Raw genomic sequence first — 15,781 nt, 5'->3', positions numbered from 1 at the left:
AAAATCACAAGCTCCATGGACGCTGGCCCTGCCTCTCCTGTGGCCTGCATGGCAGCAGTGCTCGGATGTAGAGCTCTGCAGCGATACAGATGTCTCCTGCCAAGTAACTGCGAGTTTGAGGATGCTTCAGCAACAACAGAGGAGAAGCAAATTCTTCACTCGTGTGCTATGTGGCCAGTCCAAGGGAGAGCTTGGGGACTGCCCATCCAGGGAAGACAATGGGTGCCATCAGCCAGGGCAGGGCTGAGGAGGAGCTCCAGGAGGAGCAGCCAGCTTGCCCTGGCTTATCCTCATCACCTTGTCGTAGAATCACAGAAACATAGAAACACAGGGTTGGAAAGGCCCTACAAGGTCATCAAGTCCAACCGTCCTCCTGTCACCAATACTACCCACTAAGCTATTAAATCATATCTCGTAGCACCTCATCCAGGCACTTCTTGAACACTGCGAGGGACGATGACTCCACCACCTCCCTGGGCAGGCTGTTCCAGTGCCTGACCACTCTTTGAGAGAAAAAGTTTTTCCTCATATCTAATTGAAATCTCCCCAGTCACAACTTGTGGCCATTTCCTCAAGTCCTATCACTAGTTATCTGAGAGAAGAGGCTGACCCCCTCCTCATCACAACCTCCCTTCAAGAAGGTGTGGAGTGCAATGAGGTCTCCCCTGAGCCTCCTCTTCTCCAGATTAAAGAACCCCAGCTCCCTCAGCCACTCCTCCTAAGTCTTGTGCTCCAGACCCCTCACCAGTTTTGTTGCCCTTCTCTGGACACGCTCCAGGGCCTCGATGTCTTTCTTGGAGTGAGGGGGCCCAAAACTGAACACAGTACTCAAGGTGCGGCCTCACCAAAGGTGAGTACAGGGGGATGATCAGCTCCCTGCTCCTGCTGGCTGCACTATTCCTGATACAGGCCAGGATGCCGTTGGCCTTCTTGGCCACCTGGGCACACTGCTGGCTCATGTTCAGCCGAGCATCGATCAACACTCCCAGGTCCCTTTCCTCTTCACAGTCTTCTAGCGACTGTGCCCCAAGCCTATAGCGCTGCAAGGGGTTATTGTGGCCAAAGTGCAGAACCTGGCACTTGGCCTTGTTGACCGTCATCCCATTCGCCTCAGCCCAGGAGCCCAGCCTATCCAGATCCCTCTGAAGGGCCACCCTACCCTCAAGCAGATCGACGCTACCTCCCAGCTTGGTGTCGCCTGCAAACTTACTGAGGGTACACTCAATCCCCTCATCCAGGTCATCAGTAAAGATATTAAACAAGATAGGCTCCAGTACTGACCCCTGGGGGACACCACTTGTAACGGGACGCCAGCTGGACTTCACTCCATTAACCACTACCTGCTGGGCACGGCCCTCCAGCCAGTTCTTGACCCAGAGAAGAGTGTACCTGTCCAGGCCACAGGCAGCCAGTTTCCCCAGGAGAATACTGTGGGAGACCGTGTCAAAGGCTTTGCAGAAGTCTAAGTAGACTACGTCAACAGCCTTTCCCTCATCTACTAGTCTGGTCACACGGTCACAGAAGGAGATGAGGTTGGACAAGCACGACTTGCCTTTAATGAACCCGTGCTGGGTGGGCTGATCTCCTGGATGCCACGCATGTGCCGTGTGATCCCACCCAAGATGACTTACACCATAACGTTCCCTGGAACCGAGGTCAGGCTGACAGGCCTGTAGTTCCCTGGGTCCTCCTTACGGCCCTTCTTGTAGATGGGAGTCACATCGGCAAGCCCCCAGTCCTCTGGGACCTCTCCAGACAACCGTGAACACTGGTAGATGGTGGAAAGCAGCTTGGCAATCACCTCCGCCAGCTCCCTCAGCACCCTAGAGTGGAGCCCATCTGGTCCCATGGACTTGTGACATTCCAGATGGAGGAGCAGGTCTCTAACTGTCTCTTTCTGGATCACAGAGGGTGAGTCTCTACCTGAATCACAGGGGACTTCCAGGTCAGGGCGTAAAGTACCCTGAGGACAACTGATCTGACTATTAAAGACAGATGTAAAGAAGGCATTGAGAACCTCAGCCTTTTCCTTATCCTCAGTGATCTCATTCCCTGCTGCACCAAGTAAAGGATGGAAATGTTCCTTGGTTCTTCTCTTGCTGTTAATATATTTGTAAAAGGATTTCTTGTTCTCTTTTACTGCAGTGGCCAAACTGAGTTCAAGCTGGGCTTTTACCTGTCTAACTTCCTCCCAGCATATCTTTGCAACATCTTTGTAATCGCCCCAAGTAGCCTGTCCCCTCTTCCAGCAGGCGTAGACTCTCTTTTTCTCCCGGAGTCTCAGTAAAAGTTCCTGGTTCATCCACGCTGGTATTTTTCCCTCCGGCTCGCCTTACGGGACTCAGGAACAGCCTGCTCTTGTGCCTCTAAGACTTCCATCTTGAGGAGTGTCCAGGCTTCCTGGACCCCTTTACCCTTCAGGAGTGACTCCCACGGGACCCTTGCAGAAAAGGCCTGAACAGGTCAAAGTCCGCCCTCTGGAAGTTCAAGAGAGCAGTTTTGCTAGTATCCCTTCTGACATCACCAAGGATAGAAAACTACAATTTCATGGTCACTCTGCCCAAGACAGTCCCCAGCTTTCACACCTCCCACCAGTCCTCCTCTGCCAGTGAGGAGCAGGTCTAGTGGGGCACCTCCCCAGGTAGGCTCTTGAACCAGCTGTGTCAGGAAGCTGTCTTCCACACACTCTAGAAACCTCCGGGACTGCTTCCTCTGCGCAGATTTATATTTCAAGCATGTGTCAGGGAAGTTGAGGTCTCCCATGAGAACGAGTGCTGGTGATCATGTAACTTCTGCGCGCTGCTCACAGAATGCCTCATCCACCTCTTCATCCTGATGAGGTGGTCTATAACAGACCCCCACCAAATGTCAGCCCTACAGGCCCTCCCCCAATCCTTCTCCATAGACATTCAACTTTATCATTCCCAGCCCCAAGCTCTTCAACATCAAAACACTCTTTAATATGAAGAGCCCCACCACCACCCTTCCTAGAATTATAGAATATCCCGAGTTGGAAGGGACCCGTAAGGATCATCTAGTCCAACTCCTGGCACCGCACAGGTCTGCCCAAAATTTTAGACCATGTGACTAAGTGCACAGTCCAAATGCTTCTTAAATTCAGACAGGCTTGGTGCAGTGTCTACTTCCCTGGGGAGCCTGTTCCAGTGTGTGACCACCCTCTCGGTGAAGAATCTCTTCCTGATGTCCAGCCTAAACCTCCCCTGCCTCAGCTTGACACCATTCCCGCGGGTCCCATCTCTGGTGATTAAGGAGAATAGGTCGGTGCCTGCCTCTCCACTCCCCCTCGCAAGGAAGTTGTAGACTGCGATGAGGTCCCCCCTCAGCCTCCTCTTCTCCAGGCTGAACAGGCCCAGTGACCTCAGCCGCTCTTCCTACGTCTTCCCCTCTAGGCCCTTCTCCATCTTCGTCACCCTCCTCTGGCCACTCTCCAACAGTTTTACACCCTTTTTGTACTGTGGTGCCCAGAACCGCACACAGTACTCGAAGTGAGGCCGCACCAGCGCAGAGCAGAGCGGGATAATCCCTTCCCTCGACTGACTAGCAATGCCGTGCTTGATGCATCCCACGATACGGTTGGCCCTCCTGGCTGCCAGGGCACACTGCTGGCTCATATTCAACTTGCTGTCAACCACAACCCCCAGATCCCTCTCTGCGGGGCTGCTCTTCAGCGCCTTGTCGCCCAGTCTGTACGTATAGGCAGGGTTGCCCCGTCCCAGGTGCAGGACCCGGCACTTGCTCTTGCTAAACTTCATGCGGTTGGTGATTGCACAGCTCTCCAATCTGTCCAGATCTCTCTGCAAGGCCTTTCCACCCTCATCCGAGTCCGAAACTCCTCCAATTTTGGTGTTGTCGGCAAATTTGCTCACAACACCTTCTAGTCCTACATCCAGATCATTTATAAAAACATTGAAGAGGACTGGCCCTAAAATGGAGCCTTGGGGGACCCCACTAGCGACCATCCGCCAGCCAGATGTGGCCCCATTTACCACAACCCTTTGAGCCCTGCCCGTCAGCCAATTGCTCGCCCATCGTATGATGTTTTTGTTTAGCTGTATGCTGGACATTTTGTCCAGTAGGATCCTATGGGAAGCTATGTCAAAAGCTTTGCTGAAGTCCAAAAAGATCACATCAGCTGGTTTCCCTTGATTGACTAGATGGGTGATCTTATCATAAAATGAAATCAAATTTGTTAGGCAGGACCTACCCCTCATGAACCCATGTTGGCTGGGACCAATGACTGCATTGTCCTCCAGGTGCACTTCAATAACTTCAAGGATCATCTTCTCCATAATTTTACCAGGCACTGACATGAGACTGACAGGCCTGTAATTGCTAGGGTCTTCTTTTTTGCCCTTCTTGAAAATTGGCTCAACATTTGCCAGCTTCCAGTCTGCTGGGACCTCTCCAGATTCCCAAGACCATTGAAAAATAATTGAGAGAGGTCCCGCAATGAAGTCAGCCAGCTCTTTAAGCACCCTGGGATGAATTCCATCCGGACCCATGGACTTGTATGGATCCAGGTGGAGCAGCAAATCCCGCACACGTTCAGGGTCTGTTGGGAGTTTATCATTCCCACTGTCATGGTCCTCCAGCTCAGGGCACCCTGGGTCCCGAAGCCCATCATCAGTGTTGAAGACAGAGGCGAGGAAGGCGTTAAACGTCTCTGCTTTACCTAAGTCCTTGTCTGTGAGCTGACCTTCCCCATCAAGTAGCGGACCTATGTTTTCTTTGGTCCTCCTTTTTCTCTTCACATATCTAAAAAAAACCATTTTATTGTCTCCCACAGACTTGGCCAGCTTCAACTCTAGTTGGGCTTTAGCCACACGAATTTTCTCCCTTCAAACGCGAACAGCGTCCCTGTATTCCTTCCTCGTCACCTGACCCTCCTTCCAGCAGCCGTACATTTTCTTTTTTTCGCCTAAGCTCCAGTAGAAGATCAGCCAGGCCGGCCTTCTGGCCCGCCTGCTTGACTTCTGATATTTGGGAATTGCCTGATCTTGTGCTTTTAGGAGGCAGTGCTTAAAGACTGACCAGCACTGGTGGACGCCAATGCCTTCAAAAGCAGTTTCCCTTGCGACCGTGCTGACTAGTTCCCTGAGCAGCCTGAAGTCTGCTTTCCCCATATCCAGGGCTGAAGTTTTGGTGGCAGTTTTCCTTCTGTCACCAAAAATTTTCAACTCAACCACTTCATGGTCTCTATGGCCGAGATGGCCACCAATTGCCACATCTCCCACAAGACCCTCTCTGTTCTCCAGCAACAGATCTAGGAGGGCACCTTTCCTAGTTGGCTCCCTTAGCACCTGCACCGAGAAGTTATCATCTAGGTGCTTTATGAACCTCCTGGACTTGCTCATGTCAGCCGTGTGGTGATCCCAGCTGACGTCTGGCAAGTTGAACTCCCCCATAACGACAAGGGGAGTTAATCTTGAGGCATCTCTTAGTTCCACAAACAATCATTCATCGGCGTTCTCATCCTGGCTGGGTGGTCTGTAATAGACTCCCACAACGACATCCCCTTTATTTGTTCGTCCCTTAATCCTTACCCAGAGGCTCTCAACTTTGCCATCATCAACTTGCCTATCCCTTCTGAAGAGCTTGTAGCCGTCCATGGCAGTACTCCAGCCGTGGGAGTGATCCCACCATGTTTCAGTTACGGCAACTAGGCCGTAGTCAGCCTGTTGCACAGTCGCTTCCAGCTCCTCCTGTTTGTTGCCCGTGCTGCGTGCACTGGTGTAGATGCACTTCAGATGAGACATCTGCCTCACCCCCAGCTTCAGCATTGTTCCCCCAGGCTCTTCTCTGGTGAGCCCTGTTTTATGCCCTTCACCGTCCAAGCTAGTTGTCCTCTGGTGGGACAGCACACCTTCCCTGGTATCCCTGAGCCCACCTTCCCTCTTCATCCCAACACCCACTATGCGCGAAGGCTCCCATACCTATAAGTTTATTTACACAAATAAGTTTATTTAATTACAATATTGGAGATTTTGAAAATCACAAGCTCCATGGACTCTGGCCCTGCCTCTCCTGTGGAGTGCATGGCAGCAGCGCTCAGATGTAGAGCTCTGTGGCGATACAGACGTCTTCTGCTGCCTACGGCAAATCCTATCCCAGACCGAGCTGATGCTGTTGCTGTTCGGTTCCGCTGCAGTGCCCTGGGTGCCACAGGTTTGGCGCAAGTGACACGAGCACAGGTATCTGGTGATAGGGGCACTGCAGTGCTCTGAAGATGATGAGCTGGAGTAGCCATGGGGCTCCTGGGGTCTTGTGGAGGCTAAGATGGGAGCTGGCCTGGCCTGTGCATTTCCCCGAGGGAGGTTGCTGCCTGTCCACTTTTCTTGGCTGTCGGTGCCCTGGGAGCAGGCCCCACAATCTGGGGAGCTCTCGACCTTGCCAGGGCACTTCTTCCTCCAAGGCCACCACTTAGGTCCCCTGGTGCCTGCCTCAGCCCCAGCTGTTTCAGACGCCGTGGTCACGTCCGCACTGGTGTTTCCTTTCAGAGGGACAGCCGCAGCCCGGAGGTGGAAGCTGCTGTCAGAGCGTCCGGTCTGCTCGGTGCTGCTGCCCCAGTGGCCTTGTGGGGCTCCTGCGGCTGGTCCCACAAAGTGTCTGCGGTGCTTCCGACGGTGCTCAGGCCTCAGGCTTGTAGCTTGGACCACGGGTCTGAGGGCTGGGTAGACTGCGGTGGGCTCTTGTCCTGCCCACGCGTTCGGCATCCCAAAGGGCGTCCTCACAATTTCACCCTTGGGAGCTGTGTCCATCCTGTGGCCAGAGCAGCCGTTCCTGGTGTAGTGTGTGTGAGCCCTTGGGGCTGCCCAGCCGCTCTCCTCCCGGGGCACTGCTCGCTGGGATGGGCGCTCCGGGTCGAGCTGGTCCCTGGGATGCTGCAGCTCCGGGGCCTCGCGCTGCTCCTTGGGCATGAACGTGGCCTCGGGCCTGTGGAAATGGACAGGCTGCGGGTGGAAGCGTGGTGGTCCAGAGGCCGCTGGGCAGACAATGGAGGCCCCGTGCTTCGTCCAGTTCCTCTTGACCTGGTCCGGATAGAGGAGAGGCTTGCATTTGAGGAAGGGGACACAGGGACATTGTGGTGGCAGGGGGCCAGAACAGGCATTTTCAGGCAGTGCTTCATGCTCCTCTTCAGCTGACTGCTGCACTGTCCCAGAGGAGCTTTCTAGGTTTTCTTTGCTTGCCGTCTGCATGCAGGCCTTGCTGCACTCCTCAAGCCTCAGCTGCGGCTCTGAGATGTCGACAGGCGCAGCAGTTTGGGGCTGGTTCTCATTACCAGCATCAGCCCCCAGTGGTCTCAGGATGATGACGAAGTCAGTTTGGCAGCCCTGGTCTTTTCGTAACACTGTGTTGGCTGGGCTGGGAAGTGCTGAGAGGTCCGCGGACAAGCCGAGAGGTTGCTGGGACACCTCCACCCACTGCTGTCGCCCCTCATCTGGGCGAAGGAGACTCTCACGCACGATCATCCCCATTTCTGGTGGCTGCATGGAGGAGGAGACCTCAGCCGGTGGCTCTTCATCTCCGCTGCCTGGCTTGGAGCCCTGCTTCCCAAGCCTGGGGGGCCTGGGGGCTGTCAGAACCTCTAGGCACTGCCTCTTCCCACGAAGCTCATCAGCCTCCTCTGCACTGCTGGTTTTGCTCAGGGCAGAGTCCAGATGTTGGTCTTCTTCAGGGATGTCTGCGGGATGTGTCTCCTTCCTGGGCGCTGGCTGGCACGGAGGCTCTGGCTCTGTGGGGGCTCCTCCATGGTGCTCCAGAGAGGCGTTGCTCCAGCTCCCAGGACAGCTCTTGCTCCTGGGGATGCCGTAGCCACAGCAGGACAGGCTGCCCCGCTCCAGCAGCTCCTCCACGTCCTTCGATGCCACTTGCCAGAAGTCAGGCCTCAGCGCAGCAGCCTCACACCCGGGCAGTGCCGACAGCACCAGCTGCTGCAGCTCCTGTATGGCCTCGATGCACTCCGTACAGCCAGGGCAGCAGCGCCCTGACCCCCACAGCTGCTTGGTGCCTGCAAAACAGGGAGGGAGTCTGAGCTGCGGTGGGACAGAGGCACCAGGGCCACCTCGGGCCCATCGGGATGGGCTGCTCGGTCCTGAGGCCAACCCAAAGGGGACTCACCAGGCTCCGGTGCTGCTGCTTGTAGCTGCCATCCCCACTTGCGCCAGCACAGACCGTCACCCTGTGGGCACAGGAGCACAGCACAGTGACCAACCTGGGGAGGGACCCGTGGGGCCACTGCCGACACTCCCCTGCCCCCGGAATCCCAGCCTCATGTCCCCCCACCCTCAAGTCCCCTGTACCAGTTGGCGCCGGCCCTTGGCAAGCAGGGAGAGCCCGGCCACCAGAAGCAGGAGGCCGGGGAATAGGAAAACGCTGCTGTCGTCAACCATCGCTCACAGCCAGGTACGACCGCACTGGCAGACGTGGGGTGGTGGCCGGTGCTTTATAGGGACACGGCCATGAGGTCACAGACAGCACGTGGTGATGCCTCTGTGAGGTCACAGCCCCCAGCCCACGTTGAAGCAGGCTGGTGCCCCTGTGCTGCATTTGTGGGGAGGTGGAGGACCAGGATGGCTCCGCCGGGCTCCGCGCTCGGGGCCAGGGTCACAGCCCACTGCCCAGCTCCAGCTGTGTCCGACAGCCTCTCCTGTCCCCCACCCCAAGCTCCTTAGTCTGCCACACTACGCAGATTCGCTATCACAGCTGGGAAGGAACTCTTTATTGCTTTTGGTCCCGAGTGACGGCAGAGCTCTCAGCACAACCACCTGGCTTATGAAAGGGCGCTATGACTTCACGAAGGGCCCTGCAGTTTGAGATGCTGACAGGCACTGCAGCACGGGGCTGCTTCCCGACCTCAGCGCATCCACTCGGTGCTCACAGACACCGGTGTGAGAAACAAAGCTGTGTTTCTGCAATAGAAGGTGTTTTTGTGGTGGAAAATCCACTAACCTTGCATATTCAAAAGGGATTGTGCAGGCATGACAGCAGCACAGCAGGGGGGAGTTTGTTAAGCAGAGAAGGGGAATGTCCCGGTGTCCCAAAATAAGGAGGATAGCTAGGAAAAACCAGACGAGCAGTGTGAAATCAGTAAAAACACAAATCACAGGATCTATAGTCATGAGAGAAGAAGGAAAAAAAAAAAAAAAAAAGGATAAACTAACATTTGGTCAAATAATACTGTACGTATGTGGTATAGAAAGGCGTTGAGAAGTTTGTGAACCTGCAGTACTCAGCCAATGAGGAAACAGGGGAGGAATCAGGTGTCGGGCAGTAGGGAATAGAAGGTGATGATGAACTGTTACTGTGCGCTCCTGCTTGCAGGACGCCCGCCATAGCAATCGCGAATAAAATAGCCTCACAGGAGATCCTGTCTGAGAAAATCACTGAGATTTTCCTCACACCAGCGATTCCTGAGCCTGTGTTCGGGCGGTCACACTCCTGCTCTGCGACTCTCCTGACGGGACGAGCCGCCCGCCATTTTGTGACCCCCGCCGGGTGTCTCCCCCCCCGCTTTGCCTCTTCCCCCGCCCCGCTCCTGTTGCTGCGCGCCGTGACGTCACCCCGCTCGCCATGAGGCCCCGCCCCCACGAGTTACCACCCCGCGCGGGGCGGGGCCTGTCCTTGTCCCCGCCTCCTCCCTCCGCGCGCCTGCGCCCGCCCGGCGCCGCCGCCATTTTGTGCTGAGGGGCGCGCGGCGGCGGCCGCAGGTGAGGGCGGCGGGGACGGGCCGGGAGCGGGGCGGGCTGAGGGCGGCGGGGCTGGGGCTGGTTGAGGGGCAGCACCGCCGGTTGTGTTCCCGGCTCGCCGTTCCCTGTGTTTTCGCGTCTGCTACCACCCGCGGAGCCTGCTGTGTTCCGCAGCGCGCCGGGGCCTGGGCTCCCCCGAGGGAGGTTTGTGCTGCGGGTGCGCGCGGGGCTGCGCAGCTCGGCGCCTCAGCGCGATCGGGGCGGTACCGGTAACGTTTCGCGTGTGCCCCGTCAGGTCCCGCGGTCTGTTGTGCATCGCTCGGATGAGAAGTGCTTTGCGCAGCTGTTCTTTGGGAAGTTTGTGAGGTGCGGGTGTTCATTTGGAGGTGCTCCGAGCCTCTGCCCGTGGCTTGAAGGGGCCTCCAGTCACGCTGGCGGTGCCTGTAATTTAGGCTGCAGCACTGGGTAACTTACAGTTTCTTCCCTCACGTATGTGCAGGGTGCCGGGTTTTGCCACATCAGCACGAGTAAGCCGCTGCTCCGGTTCTCGGGCTCCACAGAGTTGGTGCAGGTCGCTGGAAGGCTGTGGATTCCACTGCACTTCTTGCTCTGGCCTGGATGGGGGAGCTCGCACACACCGATTTTATGTGCCATAATCAGAAGTATTCACGAATCCCTTTTCCTTTTCAGACCTGCAGAATGGAAAACTATAAGAAGACCAAAATTGTGGAGAAACCTTGTCCTCTTCCTTTCACTGACCTGCCCCCTGACATTATTGAAATGAAAGTGAAGGACGGCAGCAAAATAAGAAATCTGATGGGCTACGCCATTGGCAAGATGGAACTGGACTCAGTGAGGCAGATCCTTTTCACTGGCTCAGGCAAGGCCGTTAGCAAGACCATTACGTGTGTGGAAATCATGAAACGGAGGCTCAAGGAACTCCACCAGATCACCAAAGTGCTTTTTAAGCAGATCGAGGAGATCTGGGAACCCATTGTGCCTGAGGCAGGCCTCGATGCCTTGACAGTGAAGAGAAACATTCCTGCCATATGCGTCCTGCTCAGCAAAGATGCCCTCGATCCCCAGGAGCCTGGCTATCAGGCTCCAGGTTCTTTCGATGCCTTCTGGATCGAGACACTTAAAGCGGAGTCCCAGGCCCAGATGAAGAGGAAGCAAGGTGGAGGAAGGGGAGCTGGCAACACAGGAAAGCACCCTCGCGCCACTGGAGGGCACGGGGAGCCCGGCGTGAAGTCCTGAGCCAGAGACACGCTTGAGTAGTTTGGGGGATTACGGAAACGAGCCAGCTGCTGCAGCTGGAAAGCTGCTGCTGAGCACAGGGCCTTGCAGAGCTGTTAGGGGAGGGCAGGAGCAGTTCCTGTTCCAAACGGACGTAACTGCAGCTGCCTGAAATCGTGTTGCGACGAGTTTCCGTGTCTGAGGCTGCCAGGCTGTACTCCGTAGCCTGCGGTTCAGGGATGAGACGGGAAGACAGGAGGCACCTCTCGGAGCGAGGACCGTTGGCGTCTTGTTGAGCCCAGGCGAGTGGCTGTTCGCTGAGCGGGGATGCTGCGAGGTGGAGGCGGCTCTGCTGTGGCACGGGGGCGAGCTGTGACCCAACTTGGACTGCTGGCTGCCACCTGCACGGCTCCTGTGCGTGCACGGCGCGGTGCTGGGCTGTGTCGGCCACTTGAGCTGTGCCTGGCAGGCCGTCTTCTGCCGATCCCTTCAGGTGGCCCAGGGGCCTGGATGCAGGACCGCAGGGACACTGCGTGCAAGTCGTCCCTTTCTGTCCTCCTCTCACCTCTTCCCTGCAGCTGCCGGTTGCACCTCTGCCAAAGTGGCAAGGGTCAACTAGTGTTGTAACTGGCCTGAAGTCCTCTAGGCCAGGGTGAACGTGCTGGGGTGGCGGTAATGGTGAGCTCCCAAGGACACTCGTTTCCCCTTTCTGCTCCTTTCTGATGCATTGTGCTGGTCTTAAATAAAGTTTCCTTTTGATGTAGCGTGTAGTTCTTCATGTCTTCCTCGTTGCACTGGGGGACACCTGTAAGCGTTGGGGCTGTGGCTGTGGGCTTTTTGTCTCTTGTGACTCAGCAGACCCTGGTGCTGGAGGAAGTTTTTCTTCCTCCCTTTGCCATTCACTTTCCATACCCAAGGGAAGGTTTTCTGGGAAACTTCTCGCTCTGTAAACTGACTAGAAGCGCAGTCGCAGAAATACTCTGCCTAAATGCCAGTGAGTGCAGGGAAGGATGGAGCGGCAGAGCTCTCGCTCAAGCCCCCGCGTGTTCTCCCTGCTCCCTGTACTGTGTCTTCCCCTGCGCAGAGCCTGACGGCTGCTTTGTGGAGCACCACTGGCACCGCACCCAGCAGCGTGCTTGTGGCTGTTACTGCACAAAATCCCTCTGTGTTCTCTCCATCCCAATGTAGAGCCGGCTCCTAAAGCAGCCGGCGTAACCCTCCCTTGTGCTGACAGCACACTCGGAGCCTTCTAATCAGCACAGCAAATTGACTTCGTTTTTATTTTGCAGTTTGGAAGTCGCCCTCCGATGGCTGGGACGGCTCCTTTCCGGGTGCTACGCCCTTCCCCCCCCCCCCCCCAGCAGCGCAGGCTTCCAGCCGTGGGGCCGGGCGGGGAGCACCACGCATCTCTTCCCGCAGCGCAGCCCACCCGGGCACGCCGCAGCCCCCTGAATCCCCTGCCGGCAGCCAGAAGGGGTCCCCAGCTCACCTGCGGGTCCGCTCCTCCGCCCCTGCGCCCTCCTCGCGTCACCTGCGCCGCGCCCTGAAAGCTGGGGGCTCCCTGGGGCAGCGGTGGGGAGAGCCCTGCGTGTGCCCCGCTGGGTGCCGCCTCCACCGGGCGCCACCGCGGCTGGGTGACAGCCCCACCGGTGGCCTCCACCTGGAGGTCCTGGCCTTGCCCCCGAGGCTGTGGCTGCCTCCATCCCCGGCACTCGGTGTCCCCGTAACCTGCCCACGGTGCCTGCGCCCCTGGCAGCACGGTCACGGGGCCCCTGTGTGCGCGGGGCTGCTGTGTGTGTGTGTGTGTGTGTGTGTGCGCGCGTGCAAGCATATGTGTGTGAATGCATGTATGCGTGCAAGAACGTGTGTATGCATGCATATGTGTACATGCATGTGTGTTCGCGCATGCGTGTGTGCATGTATGCGTGTGCATGCACGGGTGCACATGCCCACCTGCGTGCAAAGGTGTGTGCACAGGCCTGGGTGTGCATGTGCAAACGTGTACATGCGTGTGCAAACATATGCATGTATGTCCGGGTATGCAAACGTGCTTGCACACGCCGGGGTGCATGCACGTGCGTGTGGCCGTGCAAAGGTGCGTGCACGTGGCTGTGTGCATGCACGTGCGCGTGCAACCCCGCAATAGCGGCGGGGAGGGGGCGTGGCCAGCGGGGCAGGGGGCGTGGCCGGCCCCCGAGGGGGCGTGGCCGAGGGCAGGGCGCCGGCGGGAGCCGCCCCCGGCGGCGGCGGGAGGCAGCGGCAGCGCGCGGGGCTGCGGCACCTCCGGGCGGCCCCGCGCCGGCACCGGCACCCCCGGACCCGGCACCCCCGGGACTCCCGGACCAGGGCACCCCCGGGACCCCCGGACCCCGGTCCCGGCAGCGCCGCCCGCGGGGTCCCGGCGGTTCTCGGGGCGGAGCGGAGGCAGGTAACGCCGGGGCCCCGGGACGGGAGGGAGGCTCCGGAGGGACCTGTTGCTGCCGCCCGGTGCCCCCGGGGCTCCTCGGCTGTGGGATCCGCAGCGGGGGCTGCGAGCACCCCCCTTCTCCGCGGTGTTCAGGGATGGGGGGGCCTCGCCCCGTTTTGGGGCGCGGGGCCCGGGAGGGAGAAGCGCACGGAGGGCGGCCGGGGGCCGGCGGCAGGGCCGAGGCTGCCCGGGAGGGAGGCTGGGGACGGGATTTGGGGCCGGGAAGGCCCCCGGGACACCTCCGGCTCCGTCACCCCGACCCTGGCCCGGGATGGAGGGAGGCAGCCGGGGAGCGCCTGTGGAGGCTGCAAGGAGCCCCCCAAATGGCAGCCTCCGTCCCCCTGAGCCTCTTCGGGGCCGGGGCTTTGCAGGAGGCAGCCGCCGCCTCCCCCGGGGGGGCTCGGGCAGCCCGTCCCCTGGTGCTGGCGGTGACGCTGACTTTCTCCCTTCCAGGTCCCCGAGGGAGAAGACACGGCCCCGCCGCGCTGCCGGAGGAGAGGAAGCCTTGGGAAAGCTCTGAGCCTCCCCCGGTGAAGCTGAGGTCACGGCTCCCGGAGGCCCAGCCGTGTCGGGGGTCCTGCTGCCTGCCTGACCCCCGGGCTGTCCCGCTGCCAGCACCGCAGCCGTCCCCCCTGTCCCCGCCAATGCCCCCGGGCGGAGGCTGCGCCGGCGTCCCAAGCGCGGGGCCGAGCCGGGGGTCCCGCTTCTCCCCACGGGGCAGCGGCAATGGGGGCGGCTCTTTCCACCGGAGCAGTTGTTGCGATTTCTTTCAACTGCATCATCGCGTTGCTCATCCTCATCCTCTTCCTCATCCTCTGCAAGGCCTGCAGGACCCCGTCGTGCCCCAAGAAGGGCCCCCCCTCTGACGCGGATGAGGCGAGGAACGAGGAGAAGTACCTGCTGCAGCCCTGAGCCGCGCGGGCAGGCGGTGCTGGGGGGCTCGGGGACGTGGGCACCCGGTGGTGCTGAAGGAGCTGCGCTTACTTGGACAGGGTGTCCACGCTGGGACAGTGGTGCCGGCGTGGCAGGATGGGAGCAGAGGGGACGCTGAGCTGTTTGCAGGGGCATGACGCGGGGCAGAGCCCTTCACCCCCGTGGTCCTGGTGCGTGGACACCCTGCGGATGTCCGTGGCGACTGCGAGGATGGAGACACAGCAGCTGGGGACGTGCTCTGGGGGCATGCTTGGTCCCTGCAGACAGCAAGCGTGGTGGGAGCCGTGCCCTCGAGCCCACCCCATGTTCGGGGCCGGCCCGCGGGCTCCTCCGTGGTGCTGGTGGCCCGGCTTTGGGGACACGCTCTGCCCTTCCCCTGGGGACAGCGGCACGTGGAGATTCGGCCACCAGCTCCTCGTGGCATCGCAGACCTGAGCGGGGCTGGCTGGGGGCTCAGAGAGGGGAGGCGGCGGGGCCGGCACCAGCGGGCTGGCTGCCTGGGGTGGCACCGTGCACGGGGGGACCCAGCCACAGGGATGTTACTGGGGCGGTCCTAGGGTGCGGAGGGCAGGGGGCAGCTGGCACCCACACACTCCAGCGGCTGGCAAGGTTTGATGAGCCATGGGGGTGCAGAGGGCTGCTCGGGCTGTCTGTTTGTCCCCAGTCTGTCTGTTTGTCCCCCTCCAGCATTAGCACCAACGCTGCCAGGCAAACGCCCTCCTCGCTGGGCGCCTGTCCCTGCCCGCCCTACACCTGCCCAAACGCTGGCTGGGGCCAGGCAGCCCATGGGCAGGGGACATGTCCCCATCCCTGGTGCTGTCCCCTGTGAGAGCAGCCTGGGGTGGTGTTTTGCGGGGGGATCGGGGCTGTCCAAGCGCCCTTCACGGTGACGGGCACCTCCTGGTGTGCTGCCCCGATGGGGTAGCTGCAACATGCCAGTGGCACCTCCCCGTGCCCCACTGCTGCCTGCCCGAGCCCCCGCAGAGAGCTGGGAGTATTTCAGAGTTAAGAGTGCCTGCCTAAACGGCACCGAAGGGTCTTCCAGCCCTGATGCCTGGGGACAGGAGGTCAGTCTGGCCCCGCTCTCCAGGGCGATGGTGGCTCTAAAGCGAGGGACGCTTGGTCTGGTTTCTCCCCAAGCCTGACAGCCGCTTCCTCTGTCCTGCTTGTGGGTTTTGGAGTGGCTCCTAGAGCGGAGCAATACCCAGAGCGGGGGCCCCGGGGTGCCTGGTCCCTGCTGGCACAGCCGCTGCAATAAGGGGCTGGAGACGTGGGCTGTGCCGGGGGGACACGAGCTGGGGTCCTCACGCAGGCTTGGCCAGGCCTGGCGAAGCCCCTGGTTCTTTCCCGTGTCAGGTGTAGCTAACGTCCCTTTGCAGTTGTGTTTTTACTAGACTAATAAACCACTCGTAGGACCCAGGAGGTGTCTCTGAGCTCT

At 59.3% G+C, this 15,781-nt stretch overlaps 3 protein-coding genes across 5 annotated transcripts; 2 read left to right on the top strand and 1 right to left on the bottom strand.

Moving 5' to 3' along the window:
* Positions 1–5,984: 5,984 nt before the first annotated feature.
* LOC121061755 lies at positions 5,985–8,488 on the bottom strand. The gene is made up of 3 exons (XM_040541080.1): positions 8,322–8,488; positions 8,140–8,200; positions 5,985–8,029 (listed from the first exon to the last, which is right to left on the bottom strand). Exons 1-3 carry the CDS (start codon positions 8,409–8,411, stop codon positions 5,985–5,987), a joined length of 2,196 nt encoding a protein of 731 aa, XP_040397014.1. The 5' UTR covers positions 8,412–8,488.
* Positions 8,489–9,655: 1,167 nt separating this feature from the next.
* On the top strand, positions 9,656–11,706 carry RPP25L (ribonuclease P/MRP subunit p25 like). 3 transcript variants are annotated; one of them, XM_040540999.1, is made up of 2 exons: positions 9,656–9,728; positions 10,398–11,706. In XM_040540999.1, the coding sequence occupies exon 2, from the start codon at positions 10,407–10,409 to the stop codon at positions 10,962–10,964; it is 558 nt and encodes a 185-aa protein (XP_040396933.1). In that variant the 5' UTR covers positions 9,656–9,728; positions 10,398–10,406; the 3' UTR covers positions 10,965–11,706. The 3 variants fall into 3 exon arrangements, with proteins under 3 accessions (XP_040396933.1, XP_040396934.1, XP_040396936.1); XM_040541000.1 differs by lacking the exon at positions 9,656–9,728 and adding an exon at positions 9,753–9,911; XM_040541002.1 differs by lacking the exon at positions 9,656–9,728 and adding an exon at positions 9,944–10,073.
* Positions 11,707–13,215: 1,509 nt separating this feature from the next.
* ENHO (energy homeostasis associated) lies at positions 13,216–15,763 on the top strand. The gene is made up of 2 exons (XM_040542112.1): positions 13,216–13,371; positions 13,864–15,763. Exon 2 carries the CDS (start codon positions 14,137–14,139, stop codon positions 14,320–14,322), a length of 186 nt encoding a protein of 61 aa, XP_040398046.1. The 5' UTR covers positions 13,216–13,371; positions 13,864–14,136; the 3' UTR covers positions 14,323–15,763.
* The last annotated feature ends 18 nt before the right edge of the window (positions 15,764–15,781 follow it).

This window comes from Cygnus olor, chromosome Z, assembly GCF_009769625.2.
Source record: "Cygnus olor isolate bCygOlo1 chromosome Z, bCygOlo1.pri.v2, whole genome shotgun sequence".
Taxonomy (NCBI): domain Eukaryota; kingdom Metazoa; phylum Chordata; class Aves; order Anseriformes; family Anatidae; genus Cygnus; species Cygnus olor.
The sequence above is the reverse complement of the archived record's forward strand: the minus strand, read 5'-3'. Positions and strand labels throughout refer to the sequence as shown.